This window comes from Esox lucius, chromosome 17 (genome assembly GCF_011004845.1).
Source record: "Esox lucius isolate fEsoLuc1 chromosome 17, fEsoLuc1.pri, whole genome shotgun sequence".
NCBI lineage: Eukaryota > Metazoa > Chordata > Actinopteri > Esociformes > Esocidae > Esox > Esox lucius.
The window spans coordinates 23,267,808-23,290,306 of record NC_047585.1 but is presented as its reverse complement, the minus strand read 5'-3'; the positions used below and the strand labels follow the sequence as shown (position 1 = coordinate 23,290,306).

At 37.8% G+C, this 22,499-nt stretch overlaps 1 protein-coding gene across 3 annotated transcripts in view; it reads left to right on the top strand.

Moving 5' to 3' along the window:
- igsf21a (immunoglobin superfamily, member 21a) overlaps positions 1 to 22,499 on the top strand; it is a 241,803-nt gene that overhangs the window by 168,691 nt on the left and 50,613 nt on the right. For all 3 annotated transcript variants that reach the window (XM_020055162.3, XM_010881651.5, XM_010881650.5), the window contains one exon: positions 1,931 to 2,049. In XM_020055162.3, coding sequence (XP_019910721.1) covers positions 1,931 to 2,049 — 119 coding nt within the window. The remainder of the gene's footprint in view (positions 1 to 1,930; positions 2,050 to 22,499) is intronic.

The window sequence follows — 22,499 nt, the reverse complement described above, 5'->3', positions numbered from 1 at the left end:
AGGTCCTTGTAAGAGACTGATCAATTGTAAGAGACTGATCAGTGATTATAGTGTTTGGTTGTAATCATTGTTGCTAATTGTGGCATAATCATTTTTTAATTTTTAAGTGGTCAATGGGTGTTGTATAACAAATATTTTAAATAGTTGTCAACATTGTCTTGTGTGTTTGTTTGCTTTTATCTATAATTTGGTTTGGTGCAAGATCTGACAACAGTCAAGGCCAAAAATATGCAAAAATAACATTAATCATAACATTGAGAAAATACTTTTTCTCAGCACTGTACCTCATTATACCAGGTTCCTGTGAATAAGGACATTATACCACAAAATGCATAGTTGTGTAAGCAATTGGTAGTCTAAGTTTAATTTTAAAAGAGGAATGGAGCTTTTTGCTAAAATGTTGTCAGAGGTTGCAATAGTCACCATGAAAGGTGGAGCTTTGCAAAGGTCAATTTAGGTATTTATGCAAATCAATGTCTTATGAGTCATAGATATTAAGGCAGGCTGAAGGAATCCTGGAAATACACATTGCACAATGCTGGGTACCCCATTCAGTAGTGTTTGGGCTGAGAGAGTGAGCCAGACACCCAGTCAGGCATGCAAAGACACAGGGGTTAAAAAGAGTCAGAGATCAAGTGAGAGCTCTTGAGCAAGGCACTTAACCCCAATTGCTCTGTAAGTCACTCTGGGTGGCTAAAATGTAAGAGATCTGCTGGACTGGAGTCTAATTGCAGTTGGTACTGTAGGCACAGCTAGTGTAGCCAAGACACTGAGAGGGATCCAAATGTAATGCCAACATAGATACTACTAGTGCCAGTGCTCTCCTCAAATCATAATCATAATTTGTGAAAGTGCCCTCAAAACTAAAATTAGCGGTGAATTTGCATATGATATTTCTCAAGGAAAACATTTTTTTTTTACGTTGTTATTATGCTCAGATTAATTTTTGAAACGAATTCAAGGCACATCTTGTCAGGATTCAAAGCATGTGATCTGAAATGCAGATTAAATGTGTGGCTAAATGAGAGCAACGTGTATGAGATGGACACCCTCTTGCCACCGTTCGATTCAAATAGGCCTGGTGTCAGTCAGTAACTGTGTGACAACCATGTTTGTGGTGTTCACTATTTTGCGTTTAAAGCCGGAGGGCCTTGTAGAATGCAGCATTAGCACAGCCATGTCATGTAAGAGATTAGTTATAGGATTAGGAATGCATAGTTTATGTTGTTATGTGACTGCCAGTGAGGCTATATCAGTCAGCATCAGTAGTGGCTCCTTAGGGCTTCAAAGTAAGTGTGGACATGTTCTCCAGATGGACTGGAGGTTGAGAAGTGTACACACAAGCCGCCACAATGTTTTCCCTTTACACACTACATCCTTACACACCAAACTCACACATCACACTCTACAACAATGAACTCATTAGAGTTCCGGCTCTCTGAGTGCTCTGCCGCTGTTCCAACAAAGTTTTTTTTTTTTTTAACTGCCGGGCGACAAGGACAATTGTTCCCATTTTGTGGAAATAAATCACAGGGCCTAGATGCGACTGGTGGTGTCTCACTTTGATTATCACTGTTGACACATTAGGCAGGCACAGAATACAGATTGAGCTCTCAGCCTTTCAAATATTGCCATATCGTGGTCATCTGCTGACTAGCTAAATAATTGTTTGCTGTTGTTTGTTTCCAAACAAAAACATGGAGGCTTTTTGCCTGAGAAATAATTAGGTTTTTGGTGTAAAAAAATAGTTTTCTAAAATGGTTGTTTCTTCAATGAGGATGTTTGGAAGAAATGCAAGAACACTAAATAGTGAAGTAGTAATGCCATTTGCTAAATTAATTGTCTGAATTCTACTTGAAATGTTTTCCAATATTAGAAACTTTCATTCATGTTTTAAATTTTTGTTGAAGTGTTTCATTTGTATTCGCAGACTCCCAGAGGTACGGATCTCGGACAATGGGCCATATGAGTGCCACGTGGGCATCTACGACCGAGCAACAAGAGAAAAGGTGGTGTTGGCATCGGGAAACGTATTTCTCACTGTTATGTGTGAGTAATTTATACTCTTGAGTCATCTTGTGACTTTGAAAATGCTAATATCTATTGCTGCTTTACTCAGACATCCTTCAACATTCATCAAATCTCAACATTATTGTGCTGTAATATCAATGGGACTGACTTAAGATTGCGAGTAGAGGGAAAATTACAGTTGTAATTCTGAATGGAATGCAGGTCTACCGAAAAAGAAATTCATGTTTTTACAAATAAGAAGTTTCATCAGGTAAAATTATAATCTTTAGCTGCATTTTGCTTACTTGCAGTGATAGTTGCTTATAAGATGTTCTATGAGACCCTAAGTGTAATACTGAGTGTGTTTTTGAGCACAACTATTTGAGGAATTTTTTTTAAAGGTTTCGTGATATAACACCATTTAATTCTCACTATTGAACACTAAGTTCCATCCATTCAGCTTTGTTTACATGGCTGGAGCTTGAACACAAAAAATAGAAACACAAAACAACCTAAATGTTCCCCTCTAAAATGCCATGTAATATTGCCACTAAGAACACTGTCTAGTCCAGGATTTGAACCCTTCATTGCAACCTCTATATGAATATTTATCAAGCTGCACTATTTAACTATTATTTTACAGAGTTACATGTCTTTGTGTTTCTGCCAAGGACCAGAAGAGCTGGCTGTCTTGCTCCCTTTTAGCAGTAATTGTTGTAACTTTCTATATTGACTTGAGTATATTGACAAACTTGTCCCTGCAGTAAGGCTTTACATGTACAGGCTATTGCCAATTAGTAACAATAACATGCACTGAAAAACATGAGAGAAAACACAAGGACATGATTAATCCATTAGCACAATTTGTTCCCTCGCTGTATTGCCAGTGGCTCTTGACGTTAATCTGCAGGTGTACTCTAAGACTACTTCAAGTTCTTAGTGCTCCTCTCAGGATTTTGACTTTCCCAGAATGACGTACAACCATACAAAAAATACAGAACGGGGTAAACTGTTTGCTAAAAATAACTTAATCAATGGGAATGTATTCGTCCAAGTTAACCTTTAATTGTTTACAAGTGATGGTGGTGGTGGAGCCGTATATGAGTGATACAGCCAGGGGAAAGTGTGAACACTCTCATCTGGGTATTAAAGCTTCTCCCTGGTAGAGGAAAAGAAGAATGGCCTGTGGCATTGTGGCTAATTGTCGTCTAAGCTGAAACAGAATTATTCATAACCTATTAGTATGCCAAGTTCACTGGGAAGTGAGAAAATAAGGTAAAAGGGAGAAAGAAAGAAAATGATATAAAAAAAGTTAATTAATAGGAAGCAGTACATGGAGAGTATTTTAATTTTTTTAAAGGGCTTCATAAATAATAATTATAATTTTAATGAATCCCCGGCCAAGAACTGTGTTAACTCAGTTTCAGAAGGCCAAACTTCAAACTCTTGTTACCTTCTCCTTCACTTTGTTTTTATCCTCAACTTCTAAATTAGGGGTCTTCATCCTTTTCTGGCATGAGAGCTACTGTATTTAAAATAAATGTCACAAGCTTCATTTTGGCAGATTCTTCTGCTTTTCCCCTGCAACGTTTCGCTATGTCCATAGTGTACCAGACAAAGTACTGCACTAAGCTTTCTGTCAATATAACTGATAACATTTGGGTTAATAATTGACTGTAAGGGGGACCCTTATAAAATCTGTTTTGTACTAAGTCCATTGGCTCAAGAGGTTTGGGATCCATTTCAATAAATCATATCAGAATGAAAATGATAGATGATGTCTGGGCTCAACATGCTGCATCAATAAATTGTGTCAACCTGCTGGATACCCCTGTTCCAAATCAAACCAGATACAGGTTATTTGTCTATTAATTATGTTATTAATTATGTTTGGTGGTGGTGTTAGATGGTAATCCAAGTAGTGTATAGGCTAAGACTCACAGCAATCCATTCCTTCCATTCATTTTGGGCGGTGACTAAAATTAGCTGCCCTATTTCAATGGCTGTTTAAAGGACACAAAACCATACATCACAGTTTCTCTTGGCGCTGTAGACTAAAGTGACATTGTCCTTTAAGACATCAGTCTACTATTCTATTGCCCTTCAGTGTTTCAAATGTCAGCTATAAAACACCCTGGCTGACTGAAAGTCAGTCTTACATTCACCTTCCTAATCAAGAGCATCATGAGCATGAACTGTCTTTAAACCACCTGATGTAATTCCAGGTATCCTTTGTTACAATCTTTAGACAATACTGTTCGTGATATAAGGTATTTATATACAGAGGAAGGGTAAGATGAGCTCTAAGTTGTATAGGGACTAATTACTCTCTCATCCCATAAAACTGGGATTTGATTCGTTTATGAATGCCCAACTTTAATTAAGTGCTGTGTATATTTAGCTACTACTTTCTAAACGGCTGGAATTAATTATGATCCAACCACGCCGAAAACACATCAACACCTGCAGATACAGCTGTGAGGGTTAGCAGTCAGAGCTGAGCTTAGGATGTTTGTGGGATTTTGATGGATGGCTATTGAGCGGCAGTGCCCTATGCTTGTATGTAGACCATAGGGCACCCCTAGCCACAACTTAGGTAGGGAAGAAATGGAACACAATGGGCTACCCATCATCAGCTTCTTAGAAGGATGCTGTTTATGCCAGATTCATACAATGTTGCTCAGTTGGTAAAGCATGGCATTTGCAACATTTGGGTTGTCGATTCGATTACCACAGGGGACCAGTCCAGAAATATTAAATGTATATACTCACTTATGTAAGTCACCCTGGTTAAGAGTGTTTGCTAAATTACTTAAATGTAAATAATATGCATTAGGAATTGTGTGCAACCACACTCTGCATTACTGTGCCTAAGGTCACCAGCACAGTGTCCTTGATGTGATTATACATTACTCTCTCTCTAATCTACCCTCTTCCCATCCATAATACATCCTCCTCTCAGCCCAATTAACTAATCCTGTACCAACGTTCCTCTGGGCTGTGTTTTGTCAGTACCATATTTTAATCAGTCACACTAATGCCCTTCCACGTGACATATACCTCGGTTTAGTTTTTGTCTCAGCTTAAAGGCCAATCTAGGGAATGAAAAACGTTCAAACTGTGCTGCGTTCTTAATTTGAAAATGGACAACCGGTGTGCCTTTGGTGTTTCATCAATTACATTGATAAGTTACTCCCATTCGCCAGATACTGCTACAGTATCAAGAGTAAGGCTATGCTGGCTCTGCTGCCCACTCACTCTTAGTGTTTGTTGATATAATTTGCAAAGGATTATTCATTGGATACAATCTGTAGAGCTTGCTAAGAAACTGCAAATTTCTAGCCAGACATTGTATTCCTCTTTATTTTGTTAGCATTATGGTGTGGTATAGCGATCTTGACGTTGTATGACAGCCTTTAAAAGTGGTATAGTGCTGTAGTCAATCAAGATGTTTTTTTGTAATGCAAATAGTTTCCTTTTGATCATGTGACATATAGAGACAGTAATACACAACAGCTTATAGCCTAGTACCATTAGGTTGGCTTGAAGTTCTTATTGAAAATAAAGACTGAAATGTATTCACATTTGTTTTTAATTATTAAACGTCTCTCTTTGAGCAAAACCCTGGGGTTATAATTGAGGGAAAAATAAACAAACCATTGAATTCCTCAAGGATTTTCTCTGTAACATTGAACTAGCACATCACTTATTAAAAAAAAAACGAAAGAAGTTTTGTCTCATTTTCCTTTTGATACATTTCTTCCTGAAGTTTTCAAACAAAGAAGCCTTTTATGTTTATTTGCAATTGAGGCGTTAACATTTTTAACTGAAGTACTGTTTGTTTAATAAAATTATTAAGCAGCATTTGAAACATTTATTTGAAAAGGTATGGGCTTCTCTGTGTTGTTTTTGACTACTAAATTTCAAATGTGAGACAAACGTTAATTACCAACTAGAATATCTGAAATTCACTCGCAGTGGCCACTGCAGGGTACACATATGTAGTATTGGGTAGGAACCCCTTTTGCCTCCAGAACCAGCTGAATTCTTCATGGCACAAATTTTACAAGGTGGTAAAAAAATTTCTTCAGGATTTTGGTTAGCGTCTCACAGTCACTGCAGATTCTCTGGCCACACACTCATGCAGCTAATCTCCCATTCCACCTCATCCCAAAGGTGCTCGTATTGGGATCTGGGGACTGTGTAGGCCATTGGAGTATACAGAACTGTCATGTTTGTGGAACCATCTTGAGATAATGAGAGCTTAGTGACATGGCAAATTGTCTTGTTGGAAGTATCCATTTGAAAACCAGTAGACTGTCGCCATAAAAGGATGCACATGGTCTGCAACAATGCTTGGGTATGCTGTGGCATTCAAATTATAGTCAAATAAAATTCAGGGGCTTAATGTGTTCTAAGAAAATACTCCCCACACCATTACACCACCATCACCTGCTTCGGCCTTTAAGACAAGGCAGGATAGATCCATGGATTAATTCGGTTTATGACATTTTCTGACCCAACCATCTCCTTGGCGCAGCAGAAATAGAATTTATCAGATCAGATTATGTTTTTTCAATAATCAATCTCCAGTTTAAGTGATCACATGGCAGTGTAGCTTCTTACTGATTGTAATTGATCAGAGTGGAACCCAGCATGGTGTTCTGCTGCTGTAGCTGTTTGGCTCCAAGTGTACCTAACGAAGTGGGTACTGAGTGTGTGTGTATACAGCACCAGTCAAAGGTTTGGACACACCTACATATTCAAGGGTATTTCTGTAGTTTTACTATTTTCCACATTGTGGAATGATTGGGAAGACAGCAATACTATGTAATAACACATATGGAACCAAAAAGTGTTATATAAAACATAAATGAAAACACATTTATGTTTAAGTTTCTTCCAGCCACCCTTTGCCTTGATGACAGCTTTGCACACTCTAGATATTCTCTCAACCAGCTTCATGAGGTAGTCACTTGTTGAGCACTTGTTGGCTGCTTTTCCTTTACTCTGAAGTCTAAGTCATCCTAAACCGTCTAATGTGGGTTGATCTCAGGTGATTGTGGAGAGCAGGTCATCTGGTTACACAGCCTGCAGGTGTGTTTTTGGTCACCCTACTTTTGAGAAGCAAATTATCCCACTAAGCGCAAACCAAATGGGATGGCATATTGTTGAAGAATGCTATAGTAGCCATGCTGGTAGAGTGTGCCTTGAATTCTAAATAAATCACAGACAGTGTCACCAGCAAAGCACCCCAAACCATCACACCTCCTTCTCTATGCTTTATGGTTGGAACCACACATGTGGAGATCATCTGTTCACACACTTTGTGTCTCACAACGGCACTGTGGTGGGAACCACAAATCTAAAATATGTGGTTGTAACCGGTCTAACCTCCATTTCTCGTGTTTCTTGGCCCACACAAGTGTCTTGTTATTGGTGTCCTTCAGTAGTGTTTTCTTTGCAACAGTTTGACCATGAAAGCCTGATTCACACAGTCTCCTCTGAATAGTTAATTTTGCGATGTGTCTGTTACTTGATCTCTTTTAAATGTTTGTTTGGGCGTGGGTACAGTTGATTTCCAACTTCTGTTGTTTCTGTACTTTGCTTATTTGAGCTGTTTTTGCAATTGTATTGACTACTATAATACAAAGATTGTCTTCTGTTTATCAACCTAACCTTGTCACAACCCAACTGATTGTCTCAAATGCATTAAAGAAGGAAATTCCACAGATTAACCTTTAACAAGACACAACTCTTAATTTAAATTGACTACCTCATGGTTCAGAGAATGCAAAATGTCATCAAGGCAAGTGATGGCTACTTTGAAGAATCAAAAATGTGAAATGCATTTTGATCTGTTAAACGTGTTTTGGTTGCTGCATTATTACATATTTGTTATTTCATAGTTTTGATGTTTTCACTATTATTCTACAATGTGGAAAATAGTAAAACTAAATAAATACCTTTGAATGAGTGGGTGTATGCGTGTATATATATATATATATATATATATATATATATATATAACTTTACTGACCCTTATTTTTTTTTTTGGGGTGATACTCATATTCATGCACACACAACACACAGAGCCACGCTTTCAAATAAACTTTCAACAAACTTTAGGGTAAAAAAAAATAAATAAGAAAACTCAAAGTATTATTCTTCAAATAGTTGTCTTAAAAAAAGCTTAAAACATAACCTTCTGATGTCTTTTATGATGAAGCTCTATTCTGTTTTCCTGAGTAGTGTTCCCTTTATCCTACTTTCTCTCTCTCTCTCTCTCTCTCTCTCTCTCTCTCTCTCTCTCTTTCTCTCTGTGTTTGTCTGATGTGTCTGATATTATTGTGCATAGCCCTCCCCTGACGTCTCTTTACTGTGAAGTCTGGGAAGTTTGGGTCTCATTCCTGGTGTAGTAGTCTGTCTCCCTCACTCTCCTCCCAGGATGTCTCTATCACGGCCACAACTCTGCTGCCAGCACTCGGCCTCCCCCCGCTCCCTTTCCAAGGTCCCCTCTGTTGAGTGGGGGGCCATGGTGGAGATACGGCTCCTCCCCAGGGAGATACTGGCTATACCCGTGGATGAGAAAACATATCTATTTTCTTGTATTACCTTCTTCTCTATGTATAGCATTGCCGGTACGACAATACAATGTTAGGTTCATAGTTTATTGCGTAATTGTTAAACAGTTAACTTCCTAGTCCTTGTCAAACATCCTGACGTTGTTAGTTTACCTTGGTATAACCTTTAACAGGCCACAGTATTTGAGGGAAAAGTAGCAAACATTTTGGAGCATTGCTGAGCGCTCCTGTACAATGGTCTTTGCTCTTAGAGATTCCACAGTAATCTCTGGCAACGGCACAAAAGGCAGCAGGACAGGTGATACATTTGTGGGGATGGAAGAAATACAGGTTTAGGAGCTCCTGAAAGCAGCCCAAGGGCATGCATCGAATTGATTTTTTTCCTGCTATGCCCATTTTTCTAAACTTGAATACAAATTAGATGAGGGGAGCGAAAGGGGAGAAATGAGAAAGGGAAATTTAGACTGGATTTGGGACCCTACATTGCTCCTGTGGAATCCATCACATTAGACTGTAAGGACTGGCTGTTGATGGGCGGGTCTTTCAATTGCCTAAATGGAAAAGCCATGTACAAGATGTCTTGGCTGTAGTTGCCAGGCCACACTGGAGTGAGAGATTTGTAAGGATTCCTCATGGGAAAATAGCACGACACACTTATCTAACAATTCATGTTGTTCATGTGTGGCCTCTCACACTATAACATCTGCAAAGCCTTCTACTGATAACATGCTCCTCAGAAAATGTCAACGGCTCAGAGCATCCATTTCCATGTACTTATTATTATTATATTGTATATCACATTACAACCATAAAAATATGAGATTGTAGTTGAAACAAGTTGTGACTGCATGCTACATATGACCACTGATAAGATTTTTTATTTTCTTATATAACAATGCAATTAATGAGTCTGAAAATCCAGATATTAAAATGTCATTTTATTGTAACATTCATTTTAGTGTCTGACATTTGACACTGACAGATTTTATAAAACATTTTTTTTCTATTCACTGTAAAAGTAGAAAGGCTCGAAACACACTGAATGTTTTATTTTTAATGAAGAAGGGATACTGTAATACCTTTTCACTTAATTTGGGACAGAAGAAATGTTTCTTTAATTTATTTTAACACTCCTACAGTAAAGCACTGTAAAAGTTGAAAGAATTCTGTCCAACTTCTGGCATGAGTTTTCAGGGAACACTATGGATATACTCACTTGAAGTCACATAGACAATCACCATGACCAAATGGTTGGTGCTACAAGCTCTTAAGTAACTCCATTTGAATCAGGAGAGTCTCTGGAACCAATGGATGTGTTTAGTTTTGTTGTAAGACGTTGTAAGAAGCCATGCTATTGATCAAAAGCTTAGACATCATCAGATTAATTCACAAATAAATTCTTTAAAAATTGCCAGTTGGAGCTATAAAATAATCAGAAGGTCTCTGGAACAAGGAGGTTTGCTCCTTGTTTTTGGTTTTGCTCTAGGATACCTACAGGCTGATCTATAATGGTAAGAGTAAGCACCAGACGCTCTGGGAAATAAGACAAAAAAAAATGTTCCCCAAACAATACAAAAATAAATACAAATGTTGCCTTATCTTTTCATACAAAATATGCAAAGCAGTAAATGTGTTTATAGAAAACCTACACAAAAAACTCTTTCATTGTCATACCAAATACATTTCCATTGTATTTTCGGGAAAGCTACATAACTTTTCAGAATTTAGTTTCTTGAATCTGTATATGTTAAATTGTACCATTGCTATTGTTGTCTTATTTCCTTCTTTTGTTCTAACTTCTAGCACAAGCAAGAAATAATTTGTAAATAATTTGAATCTATTTGCTTAATTTCCCAGAAATCTTTCCACTACAGTAAATTACATTTCATCTGTTCAGTGAGATTTGAAGTGTGCATCAAATATACATGTATTACAAATCCATAAATATGATTTTACTGAATTCTATACATTGGTAAAGTGACAGAAAATAATAACCTTGACTGAGATCAGTAGCCATGCACATATCAAGACTGATTGTTTTCAGTATTTTTTTTATATGAGGCCGGTTTGAATTGAAGAAAGGGCCTGTGCACATGTTCTGTCTGGTGCCACACCACTGGATTGTAGAGACTAGGCTATTGTCAGTATTTGAGCATTATGTAAGCCTATTATGTTGCTCTTCCAACAACCTCAGTGGAGCAAATCACATAACATTTTCACATAGAGATACCATTGGAATTCTATGATTTATTTGACAATGGCCTCATTTTCAATGCAGGCCTACATTTTTATAGGCTTTTGATTTTATTTTCCTAATTAGGTATTTTATACTGTTGTAGGAAGCAAAAATTATATATACTTGGAAGCGTTCAATTTGCAGTGGTCTCTTAATTTTAACCCTTCTGTTCCTCACTCAAAACCTTCCTTTTCGAAAAGAAAAAGGTGGTCTAACAGAAACAACAAATAACTTTTCTACAGGGATAAGCAAATGTAAGTATAAAGATGTTTTAGTGTACTATTAAAGTTAATGCTGTTGGTCTTTTATGTAGTAAAGCAGCTTCATACTGCTGTAGAAAACATGATTCTCAACTTCACAGGCTCTGTTATATCCTCTAAGGCTAGTGTGAGGTAAAGTCATGGTAATGATGATTTATCTTGCAAAAGGCTGTATGTTACTGACAATCCTATGGTTCACCACAAACCTTGCCTATTTCAACATATGTTGATGGGGTTTCAAGCCCAGATTTGCCATTGTCATGCAGTGTTACTATTAATGATGCAGGTAAAGTTATGTGTTGTGCACCTTGCCACTGCAGACCCAGCCTCACTCCCTCAAGGAACTATGAGTCTGAAGATAGTTAACTGGCAGATGGATGCAATAAACAATGATGTGTTTGGACCCGGTCCTTTCAAGCAAAACACAAGTGGATGAGGCTACTTTGCTGCTACAACGACATTAGCTGTTGCTTGGGGCAACAAGACGTCTTTGCAAGTTGGTTAAAAATAGAATCATGGACAGTGTAGCGTTAGTGTCTTCCCTCACGGTAATGCAAACAGCATTGCTGCAGCAAGTGGCAACAAAGGACATGGTGACTCTCTCTACTGATTGGATTGTATCCCTGACATCCAGACTGTTGCCCCCTAAACCATTAACCCTAGCCCACCCCCCAAATCTGACCGTAAACCCCTAACCCATTTCTCTAGTAGGCTATAATACTACTTGAATTTACAATAAAACCCGAGGCCTCTAAGGGAATAACACCTGTGTTTGAAACATATTTTTTTCTTCTGCTGTCTGTGATCATGTTGTTTTGTCTGTTCTATGTGGGGGTTTTTTCTGTTTGTTTTTAATCATTGTACCTAAACTGTATGTGTAAACATGTATATGCAAGGCCCAGCTGTAAAATAGACCACAGTCACAGTATGTGTTCTTTGTTGAAATAAAGGTATAAAAAACACCTTTATTAATCTTTTTTAAAAACGCTACAGCTAGCTACAGCCAACCACTTCCCCTGAAAACCTCTTTGCTGACCAGTGGGATGAAACTCACTGTCATCGAGCACCTCATCACTGTAGCACTTATTTATACTAGGTTCCAATGCTTTTTTCTTTTTTTCTTTTACCAGGCCTAGTGTAGAATGGCCTAGTCCATGATGCTAAACTAAACCACTACCCATGACAGTGATTGAAGAGAAGCTGAACTCAGAACAGAAAATGAAAGCCAATCTCATTGAAGGAAAGTAGTACCATCAGTGACTCTGCTGAACTGAATTTATTCTGTGGAATTAATCATAATGAAAAAAGAGGAACTGACTTCAATGGAATCAGTAATGGGTTTATATTTGTTATTAATTAAACCTGTAAACACCTGCTGATTTTATTTTTCACTTGTCATAAGGGACATGTTTGTGTTGATCAGTTGAAAAAAAGTATTAAATCAATTTTCAAGTTGTAACATTATAAAATGTGGAAAAGTCCAAGGAGGGTGAATACATTTTTACTGCCCATATATTTACATAAATGTTACAACACTGTAACATACATTTAAATTGAATAGGCATTTTTGCTAAATAATCAATAAACTGTATTGGATAGAAAGACTCAATAAATAGCAAGCTGAAGCAAGATCTGTACACACACCTACTGTATATATAGTGGATATAAAAAGTCTACACAACCCTGTTCAAATGGCAGGTTTTTGTGATGTAAAAGAATGAGACAAAAGTAAATCATGTCAGAACTTTTTTCCACTTTTAATGTGAACAGTTCAATTGAAAAACTAACTGAAATCTTCGAGGGGGAAAAATGAAAAATAAAAACCTTAAAATAACCTAATTGCATAAGTGTGCACACCCACTTATAACTGGGGATGTGGCTGTGTTCAGAATTAACCAATCACATTCAAACTCATGTTAAATAGAAGTAATTACCCACCTGCCATCATTTAAAGTGACTCTGATTAATCACAAATGAAGCTGTTCTAGTAAGATTATTTGCATCTCAGAGCAAAAGCCATGGTCCGCAGAGAGCTTCCAAAGCATACCAATTACCTGGTTGCATAAGTGTGCACACCCTTAAACTTATACTTTGTTGAAGCACCTTTTGATTTTATTACAGCACTCAGTCTTTTTGGATAGGAGTCTATTAGCATGGCACATCTTGACGTGGCAATATTTGCCCACTCTTGTTTGCAAAAGCGCTCCAAATCTGTCAGATTGCGAAGACATCTCCTGTGCACAACTCCTGAGTTGCTTTCGCAGTATGTTTTGGGTCATTGTGCATTTGTAAAGTGAATTTGAGCAGACAATATATCGCTGTACACTTCAGAATTCATCTGGCTACTTGTCTTACATCACATCATCAATAAACATGCATTAACCCTGCCTCCACCATGTTTTACAGATGATGTGGTATGCTTTGGATCATGAGCCCTTCCAAGCCTTCTCCATACTTGTTTCTTCTGGTACAGGTTGATCTTAGTTTCATCTGTCCAAAGAATGCTGTTCCAGAACTGATCTGGCTTTTTTAGATGTTTTTTGGCTAAATCTAATCTGGCTGAGCTCATCAATGCATTCATTTTTTCTCAGAATGTACCAAACTGTTGATTTGGCCACTCCTAATGTTCCTCCTATCTCTCTGAAGTTTGGCCTCTTTCACTTGCATTGGGAGCTCCTTTGACCACATATTGTGGGTTCATCTCCTGACCTTTTACCAGCTTAATTGATGAAGAAATAATGAAGGAATAGCCACACCTTTCCATGAACAGCTTTTCAGTCAATTATCCAATTACTTTTGGTCCCTTGAAAAAGAGGGGGCTACATATTTGAGTGCTGTAATTCCTAAACCCTTCCTCCAATTTGGATGTGAATACCCTCAAATTAAACCTGAGAGACTGCACTTTAAGCCTTATTCAGTATTTACCTGTGAATTGAAATGTTTTAGGTAAACAGTCAAAATAACTGAATTTCCAGACATAACTGTATTTTGTTTGTTTTGTAACTGCAGCTAAACTGTTTCTTCATACCTTGTTACCTCAAGTTGCCCCTTGGTTGTGCTTGGAAAACACCGTATCACAACATCTGGAAAATGACCATCAGATATTCATCAGAATTGTTGTGTGTGCCTCCAAAAATGTGGAACCAGACCAGGGTCAATGCTATTGCATATTGTCATTGCAAGTAAGTGTGTGTTTTGGGGGTGCTGCCCTAAGACACAACGTCATTGAAGCAATAGCATAGTTTTTCTTTGGTTGTACTTGTACGCAATCAGCAGTTGTACCAACAACAACATAAAATTAGATGTGTATTGTTTTCTTCTTTTGGTGCATCTGTCTCATATTAGCAACACTTGTGCTGAATAGAAAAATAGTATGAAATTACTGTTTCAAAAGAGCTTTGTCTCACTGTACACTCTGGGTTCTTTAGCTGCAACTTACATTGCGGTACCATGACGGTTCTAATGTAGCTGCTCCCACCCAACATGAACTTGTGCAAGATCATTCATTACTCTGATGTGTAGTCTGAGTAAGGGCAAATATATTTTTTCTCTAGCCAATTGCTAAGCACCAAAAATACATTTAGGTCCGGAAATAATTGGACACTGATACTGAAGTTTTGTTATTTTGGCTGTTTACCAAAATATATTCAAGTTACAGTTAAATAATTAATATACGCTTAAAGTTTAGTCTCTCAGTTTTAATTTCAGGGTATTCACATCTAAATTGGAGGAAGGGTTTAGGAATTATTGCTCTTTAATATGTAGCCCCCTCTTTTTCAAAGGACTCAAAAGTTGTTTCATGGACAGGTTTGGGCTATTAATTCATAATTATTTCATCAGTTAAGCATGAGAAAAGTCTGGAGTTGATTCCAGGTTTGGCATTTGCATTTGGAAGCTGTTGCTGTGAACCCACAACATGCTGTTAAAGAAGCATGTGAAAAAAGCCATCCTTAGGCTGCAAAAAATACGCACTGGTGAGCTCTGTAACACAAACAGGCCTGAACATCCACATGGTAAAGGAAAACCCCCTTCATAACACCATCCAAGTGAAGAACACTCTCCGGGAGGTAGGCATATCATTATCCAAGTCTACCAAAAAGTGAAGACTTCACGAGAGCAAATACAGAGGGTTCACCACAAGGTTGCAAACCATTCATAAGCCTTAAGAATAGAACGGCCCGATTAGATTTTGCCAAAAAACATCTGAAAAACCCAGCCCTGTTCTGGAACAGCATTCTTTGGACAGGTGACACTAAGATTAACCTGTACCAGAATGATGGGAAGAAAAGTACGAAGAAGGCTTGGAAAGGCTCATGATCCAAAGCGTACCAGATCTTCTGTAAAACATGGTGGAGGCAGTGTGATGGCATGGGCATGCATGGCTTCCAATGGCACTTGGACACTAGTATTTATTGATGATGTGTCAGAAGACAGAAGCAGCCGGATTAATTATGAAGTCTCTAGAGATATATTTTCTGCTCAGATTCAGCCAAATTCAGTGAAGTTGATTGGATGGCGATTCACTTTAAAGATGTACAATGACCAAAACACATTGCAAAAGCAGGAGTTTTTTAAGGCAAAGAAGTGGAATATTCTGCAACAGCCATGTCAATCACCTGATCTCAACCAGATCGAGCATGCGTTTCACTTGCTGAAGACAAAACTTAAGGCACAAAGACCAACGATCGAACAACAGCTGCAGTAAATGCCTGGCAAAGCATCTCAAAGGAGGAAACCCAACGTTTGGTGTTGTCCACGTGTTGCAGACTTCAAGCAGTCATTGCCTTCAAAGGATTCTTGACCAAGTATTAAAGTATGGTAAAATGTTTTGTAATTTAGCCAGACATAGTGTAGGCATTTGAAATTTGTCCTGAAAAAGGGTACTGATGGTCAAGTGGAGCTGTAATGAAGCATGACATTTTTAACATTTAACCCAGCTGCCCTGTTTGATGTACAGAATTGGAAATGTTTCTGGAGGTCTCTATTCTCAAAAACATAAAAAGTTGGCAGGGATAAATTTCGTGTTGTTGGAAAACCCGTAAAAAAAATTAAGAGACCAGTGCACCTTTTTCTTTCCTTTCCAAGAAAATTGAAAAGGAATGTTTAAAGTAAAACGTTTTGTAAATAGAAAAAAAGTTTTGAGTGAGGAAAAGAAGTGTTCAGTTTGCAGTGGTCTCTTAATTTGTACCCTTCTGTTCCTTACTCAAAACATTTCTTTTCAACTTTTTTGGAAAGGAAAGTAAAAGGTGCAGTGGTCTCTTAATTTTTTCCGCAGTTGTATATCACTAAATTTTGATTAAAACATGTCGGAAAACATTGTTGAATCTATGCAACAAAAGTTATGTTGAAAAACTATCCTGAGTGACTATTTGAAATGTTATAATGATATTTAAAAATATGGGGGAATTACAAATGAATCCTTACCATGCAGTGTTAGCACATTTGCTAATGCTCATTGAATAGATTTGCTTGTGAACTGTTCATCAGATTGGCACAGGGTGTCACATATAAAGTCTGAAATATTCACGAGCAAGTGTGATAAGCAGCGATCTGTACTTTAATTGTGATAATGTTTTAATTGGACAGTGCTAATAGACTTGCTGGAAAATTGGCACTATTGAACTACATCTGTTTTACAAAATGGAGAATGTTACAGGGTAGGGAAAAACTTGACAGAAATATTCTGTAGTCAGATGCGTACTGTGTACGGTATAGGGATCTACCCATATGTACTGTTCAAAGGATCTAGTGACTAGTTACACTGGGTCAGCACATTTGCTGTGCCAGATATAGGGGTCATGGTTTGGAAACGGTTGTCAGACCATCTGGCAGTGTTTACAACAGAGCTGATGGCTAGTTTGCTGTATTTATTTCAAGTTTAGTATTTTCTTTAATTAGAATCATACGTACAGAACCTCGGAGACGGTTAGGAACCTTTTATTCCTAAATTCAGATACGAATTCAGTGCCCTGAACAAGTCTGTTAAGTTTGATAAGTTTGACAATTTCTCTTTATAAAATTATTCATTCAAGTTCAATTAAAGTTATATATGTCATATATATGGCACTTGCAACATCAAGCTTTTTGGGTTTGATAACCCAATGGCATTATGAAAAAAAGTAGAATAGAATAGAATATGTTATAAGACACATAACATGATTGGTTAACTGGGAATATAAAGTGGGAAAAATCCTTTCTTATTGTTTGAAATAAAAATGGAACGCAAACGAAAACAAACATTTAGAGCTGAAGAAATCATTGTTGTTCTTGGCAAGGTTGGGAGGCACCAGCGCCTATTTGTCAAAGACAGTATCAGTACGATTTCAGACTCGTGAACGGTTAATTTCTTAACCTATTTCTTGTTTTGCGTGCATTTTTCTTTTTCCTCAGTTGCATTATGTTACATTTACATCCAGTCACGCACTTATTTGTCTAAATAAATTGGTCTAAATCAAAACTGTCTTGATAAGTTTTTTTCATTCTATTGCCTTAATATTAACTGTTTGCAATCAATCCTCGCCTATTGCCCCTATTGGCGCTGAAGTGGACAGAGTCTTTGAATTTGAATATCTCTGTGTGTTAATCAAAGATGACCTCACTTGGTCCCGACAAGCGAACTTGGCAGTGAAAACTGCCCAAAAACGACTATACTTCCTGAGGAGTCTCAAGACATTTGTGCAAAAACTCTTACCAACTTCTACAAGTGCACCTTTAAAAGAATCCTATCAGGCTGCATTACTGCCTGGTATGGCAGCTGCTTTGCTGCAGACTGTAAATCCTTCCGGAGCGCATCATCGGCTGCCATTTCCCCTCCGTGCAAGGCATCTACCACACACAATGCCTGAGGGAAGCACGGAACATCATGAAAGATCATAGCCACCCAGGCTGTGGTCTGTTCACACTGCTGCCGTCTGTTAGACGCTACCAGGGTACTTCCAGACTCATAAACAGTTTTTTCCCTCTGGCCATAAGGCTATAATACCACCCAGGTTGCTGCTAGTTTAAGCTGCTGGTAGTGTACCGTGTTATGTATATTGTTGCTTTATTTTAATATTATTTTCTGTCTATATTTTTCCTTATACAGGTGCTGGTCATAAAATTAGAATATCATCAAAAAGTGAAACTTGTATAATGTATACATTCATTCCACACAGACTGATATATTTTGAGTGTTTATTTCTTTTAATTGTGATGATTATAACTGACAACTAATGAAAATCCCAAATTCAGTATCTCTGAAAATTAGAATATTACTTAAGACCAATACAAATTTTTTTTTTTTAGAAATGTTGGCCCACTGAAAAGTATGAACATGAAAACTATGAGCATGTACAGCACTCAATACTTAGTTGGGGCTCCTTTTGCCTGAATTACTGCAGCAAGGTGGCGTGGCATGGAGTTGATCAGTCTGTGGCACTGCTCAGGTGTTATGAGAGCCCAGGTTGCTCTGATAGTGGCCTTCAGGTCTTCTGCATTGTTGGGTCTGGCGTATCGCATCTTCCTCTTCACAATACCCCATAGATTTTCTATAGGGTTAAGGTCAGGCGAGTTTGCTGGCCAATTAAGGACAGGGATACCATGGTCCTTAAACAAGGTACTGGTATCTTTGGCACTGTGTGCAGGTGCCAAGTCCTGTTGGAAAATGAAATCTGCATCTCCATAAGGTCAGCATGAGGAAGCATGAAGTGCTCTAAAACTTCCTGGTAGACGGCTGCGTTGACCTTGGACCTCAGAAAACACAGTGGACCAACACCAGCAGATGACAAGGCACCCCAAACCATCACTAACTGTGGAAACTTTACACTGGACTTCAAGCAACGTGGATTCTGTGCCTCTCCTCTCTTCCTCCAGACTCTGGGACCTTGACTCCAAAGGAAATGCAAAATGTACTTTCATCAGAGAACATAACTCAGCAGCAGTCCAGTCCTTTTTGTCTTTAGCCCAGGCGAGATGCTTCTGACGCTGTGTGTTGTTCAAGAGTGGCTTGACACAAGGAATGCGACAGCTGAAACCCATGTCTTGCATAAGTCTGTGCGTGGTGGTTCTTGAAGCAGTGACTCCAGCTGCAGTCCACTCTTCGTGAATCTCCCCCACATGTTTGAATGGGTTTTGTTTCACAATTCTCTCCAGGGTGCGGTAATCCCTATTGCTTGTACACTTTTTTCTACCACATCTTTTCCTTCCCTTCGCCTCTCTATTAATGTGCTTGGACACAGCTCTGTGAACAGCCAGCCTCTTTAGCTATGACCTTTTGTGTCTTGCCCTCCTTGTGCAAGGTGTCAATGGTCGTCTTTTGGACAGCTGTCAGGTCAGCAGTCTTCCCCATGATTGTGTTGCCTACAGAACTAGACTGAGAGACCATTTAAAAGCCTTTGCAGTTGTTTTGGGTTAATTAGCTGATTAGAGTGTGGCACCAGGTGTCTTCAGTATTGAACCTTTTCACAATATTCAAATTTTCTGAGAAACTGAATTTGGGGTTTTCATTAGTTGTCAATTATAATCATAAAATTTTAAAGAAATAAACACTTGAAATATATCAGTCTGTGTGGAATGAATGTATACATTATACAAGTTTCACTTTTTGAATGGAATTACTGAAAAAAAATCAACTTTTTGATGATATTCTAATTTTATGATCAGCACCTGTATACTCTTCTTCTTAACTCTCACTATGTAGTTGTCGGGTGCCATGTCACAAGAATTCCGTTGTGTAGGATGACGCTGTGTTGTTTCGTGCGTTTGGCAAATAGTCCTTGAAACTATTGAAGGAGTCGCTATTTTGCAAAAACTGCATAGTGCCTGTTACGATGGACTAACGAGTGGTCCAGAACACTAGTTTACTTAACGAGCGATGTTACATGCCACTTAAGTACAGTAACAGTGCTTTCGGGAAACGCACAGATAAGATAACGAGGCATGCACGTGCATCTCATCTTAGTGCTTTGGGAACCAGGGCCGCCCATTGGCCCTGGCCTGATATTTATTTGATGTCATCACATTCATAACCATGATTTGCATCAGAAGTATAAAGTGAGTTGAGTAAATAACCCATGGTCAAATAACTTTGCTGATGATGAAAAATGTGTTGTTGCCTGCAAGCATCAGGGATTGCTCATGCAGGGATCCAACAATGGTGATGTGAAATTGATTTAGCGTTCTCCCATGTAAAGTTTCCTTGCTAAATAGGATTTAGCATAGAAGGACACATTAAAAGAAATGTCAGTGCTTTGGTATACAGTATAAAATAAGAAGAAAAATGGGTGGAGTACCTGGCCATGAAAATATTTTAGTCTACTTGGGGTGTTACCATATAAAAGTTTAAACATGTAATCATTTAACAGTTGTTAGAAATCGGCGGTTTCGTATAGTGGTCAAATAATGTAGAACCCGTATCAAATCGAGGGAGAAGCTCGCTCAAGTTTATTGGAAAATTGCAGCACAGATGTCATTCGGTGAATGTTCCATTATCTTCTCTCTGTAATGTTGGTTACCAGCTAGCCTATACATTAAGGGTGTTTCTAACTAAGATCATGTCTTTAGAAGTCAACCCCCCATGCCATATGACCATCGTAAACTTTCCTACAGAGAGATAAACAGAAAGGTTTCTGTTAGAGAGATAATCTAAACAGAAAGGTTTCTGTTGTTCTCATTATCTAGGCACATTCACTTCCAATGAAATGTACATTCATATTGTAATTGTTAATGCTCAGATTCCACACAGTAGAATCGCCATCACTAAGAATCTAACATTAACAGCCAGAGCCAAACCTGTCGTCATTAGCATACGAATCAGCCCTATTAGCATACACATTCTCCTTCACAGCATCACCATCCAGCCAGAGCATCAGTTCATCTACTGGGTCATTATCAAACTACATAGAATAGTATAAAAAAAATTGGAATTACTGAATTTGTTTGTTTTAAATGGTTAAGGATTTTGTTTGTATTGAATGTCTAAAAAAAAAAAATAATAATACATAATACATATAAGGATTATTTCTAAGAACACAGGCTATAGTATTTGTTAATTAGGCCCTACAAATGTACAAAATGAAAATTACACAGCCAATCTATAGGTGACATGAATTGTCTATAGGTGACATGAATAAGTTATCAAAAAATCGAGAGGAGCTATTAGAAAAAGACTAGGTCCAAAATGAATAGGCTATGTGAACGGCACATATTTGCAGGTCTGTGCCAGGGGTTCTAGTGGAGCTATTGAGTTGATTTCAATGCCGGTGCATTGCACTAGTGGTAAAGAATATTGTTGGTATTTCGTTTTGTGTATAATTCTTTAGCCTAATAGATTTGTAGAATTTATATTTTCTGTCAAATAAGTAGAGAGATGATAGGATGTGTGTGCGATTTATTTTCTCTTTCTCTCCTAATACAAAAACAGAAAAGTGTAGCCTAAGATGTTTGTTGAATTGGTCATTAGTTTTACATTTTAGATTTACATTTGATGAATTAGCCTATACAAGAATGCTGACTCTCCTATTGAAGTGTGATACATAAGTTGAATTGTCAAGTAGCCTATATCGTTTGTATTATGTTTCAGTAATAGCGTGATGAAATTGTTGAATGGTCATGGGAATCTTATATTTAATTCAAATTCTCAAGAATCCATAATTAATCTGGGAGTATCACACACTCATTCCTTGACATGCATTCAGTGAAGGGTGATTAGCTCCTGGGTACCATTTGAGTACCAACACTAAGTGGCGTGGCCTATCGGCGATTAAGTCGGAAAAAACAGGTAAATAGCCTCTAAATAGTTTTCCATTTGTGAGTTTAGAATTCTGACAAAGGAACAATGTAATATATGCCTATTTAGGAAAAGTCATGGAAGGAGGATGGTGTTTCTTTCAAAAAGGCAGTTTTATTTTAATTACAAACTCAAACGCCAATTCTTGTAGGCATTAGGCGGTCCTACTGTTAAACGACCATGAGATCCCTAACGTTCATATAAACCCTAAGACTGTTTTTCTTCACAAATTGAAATTAAAGTCATACATTTTTACAAAACTACCAGTAACAGGTCACAATCATCATTAAAACAACACAAGCCTATTGCAACAAAGCATTACTTTGTAGTAGGACACCAGATGGATATGTTTTAGTAAATTCAATGCAGGAGAAGCATAGCATTGGGGAAGTGAATGTGTGTGGTGTTAATTTAGGAATGAATAAACAACAAACAAGTTAGCTGGCCTGATAAACTATTGGATCCATTCTGATTACAATGAAGCTGAATTGACCACTTTAAACCTAGAGAAGGTTATGATTTGAAGATTTATGCAATAGGCTAGTCAAATTATTATCATCTGCTTATGGCCTATTTCCCATATCTGAAGATAGCATACTTTAATGATGCCAAAAGCATTGACTAATAGACAATAAAAGGAAACC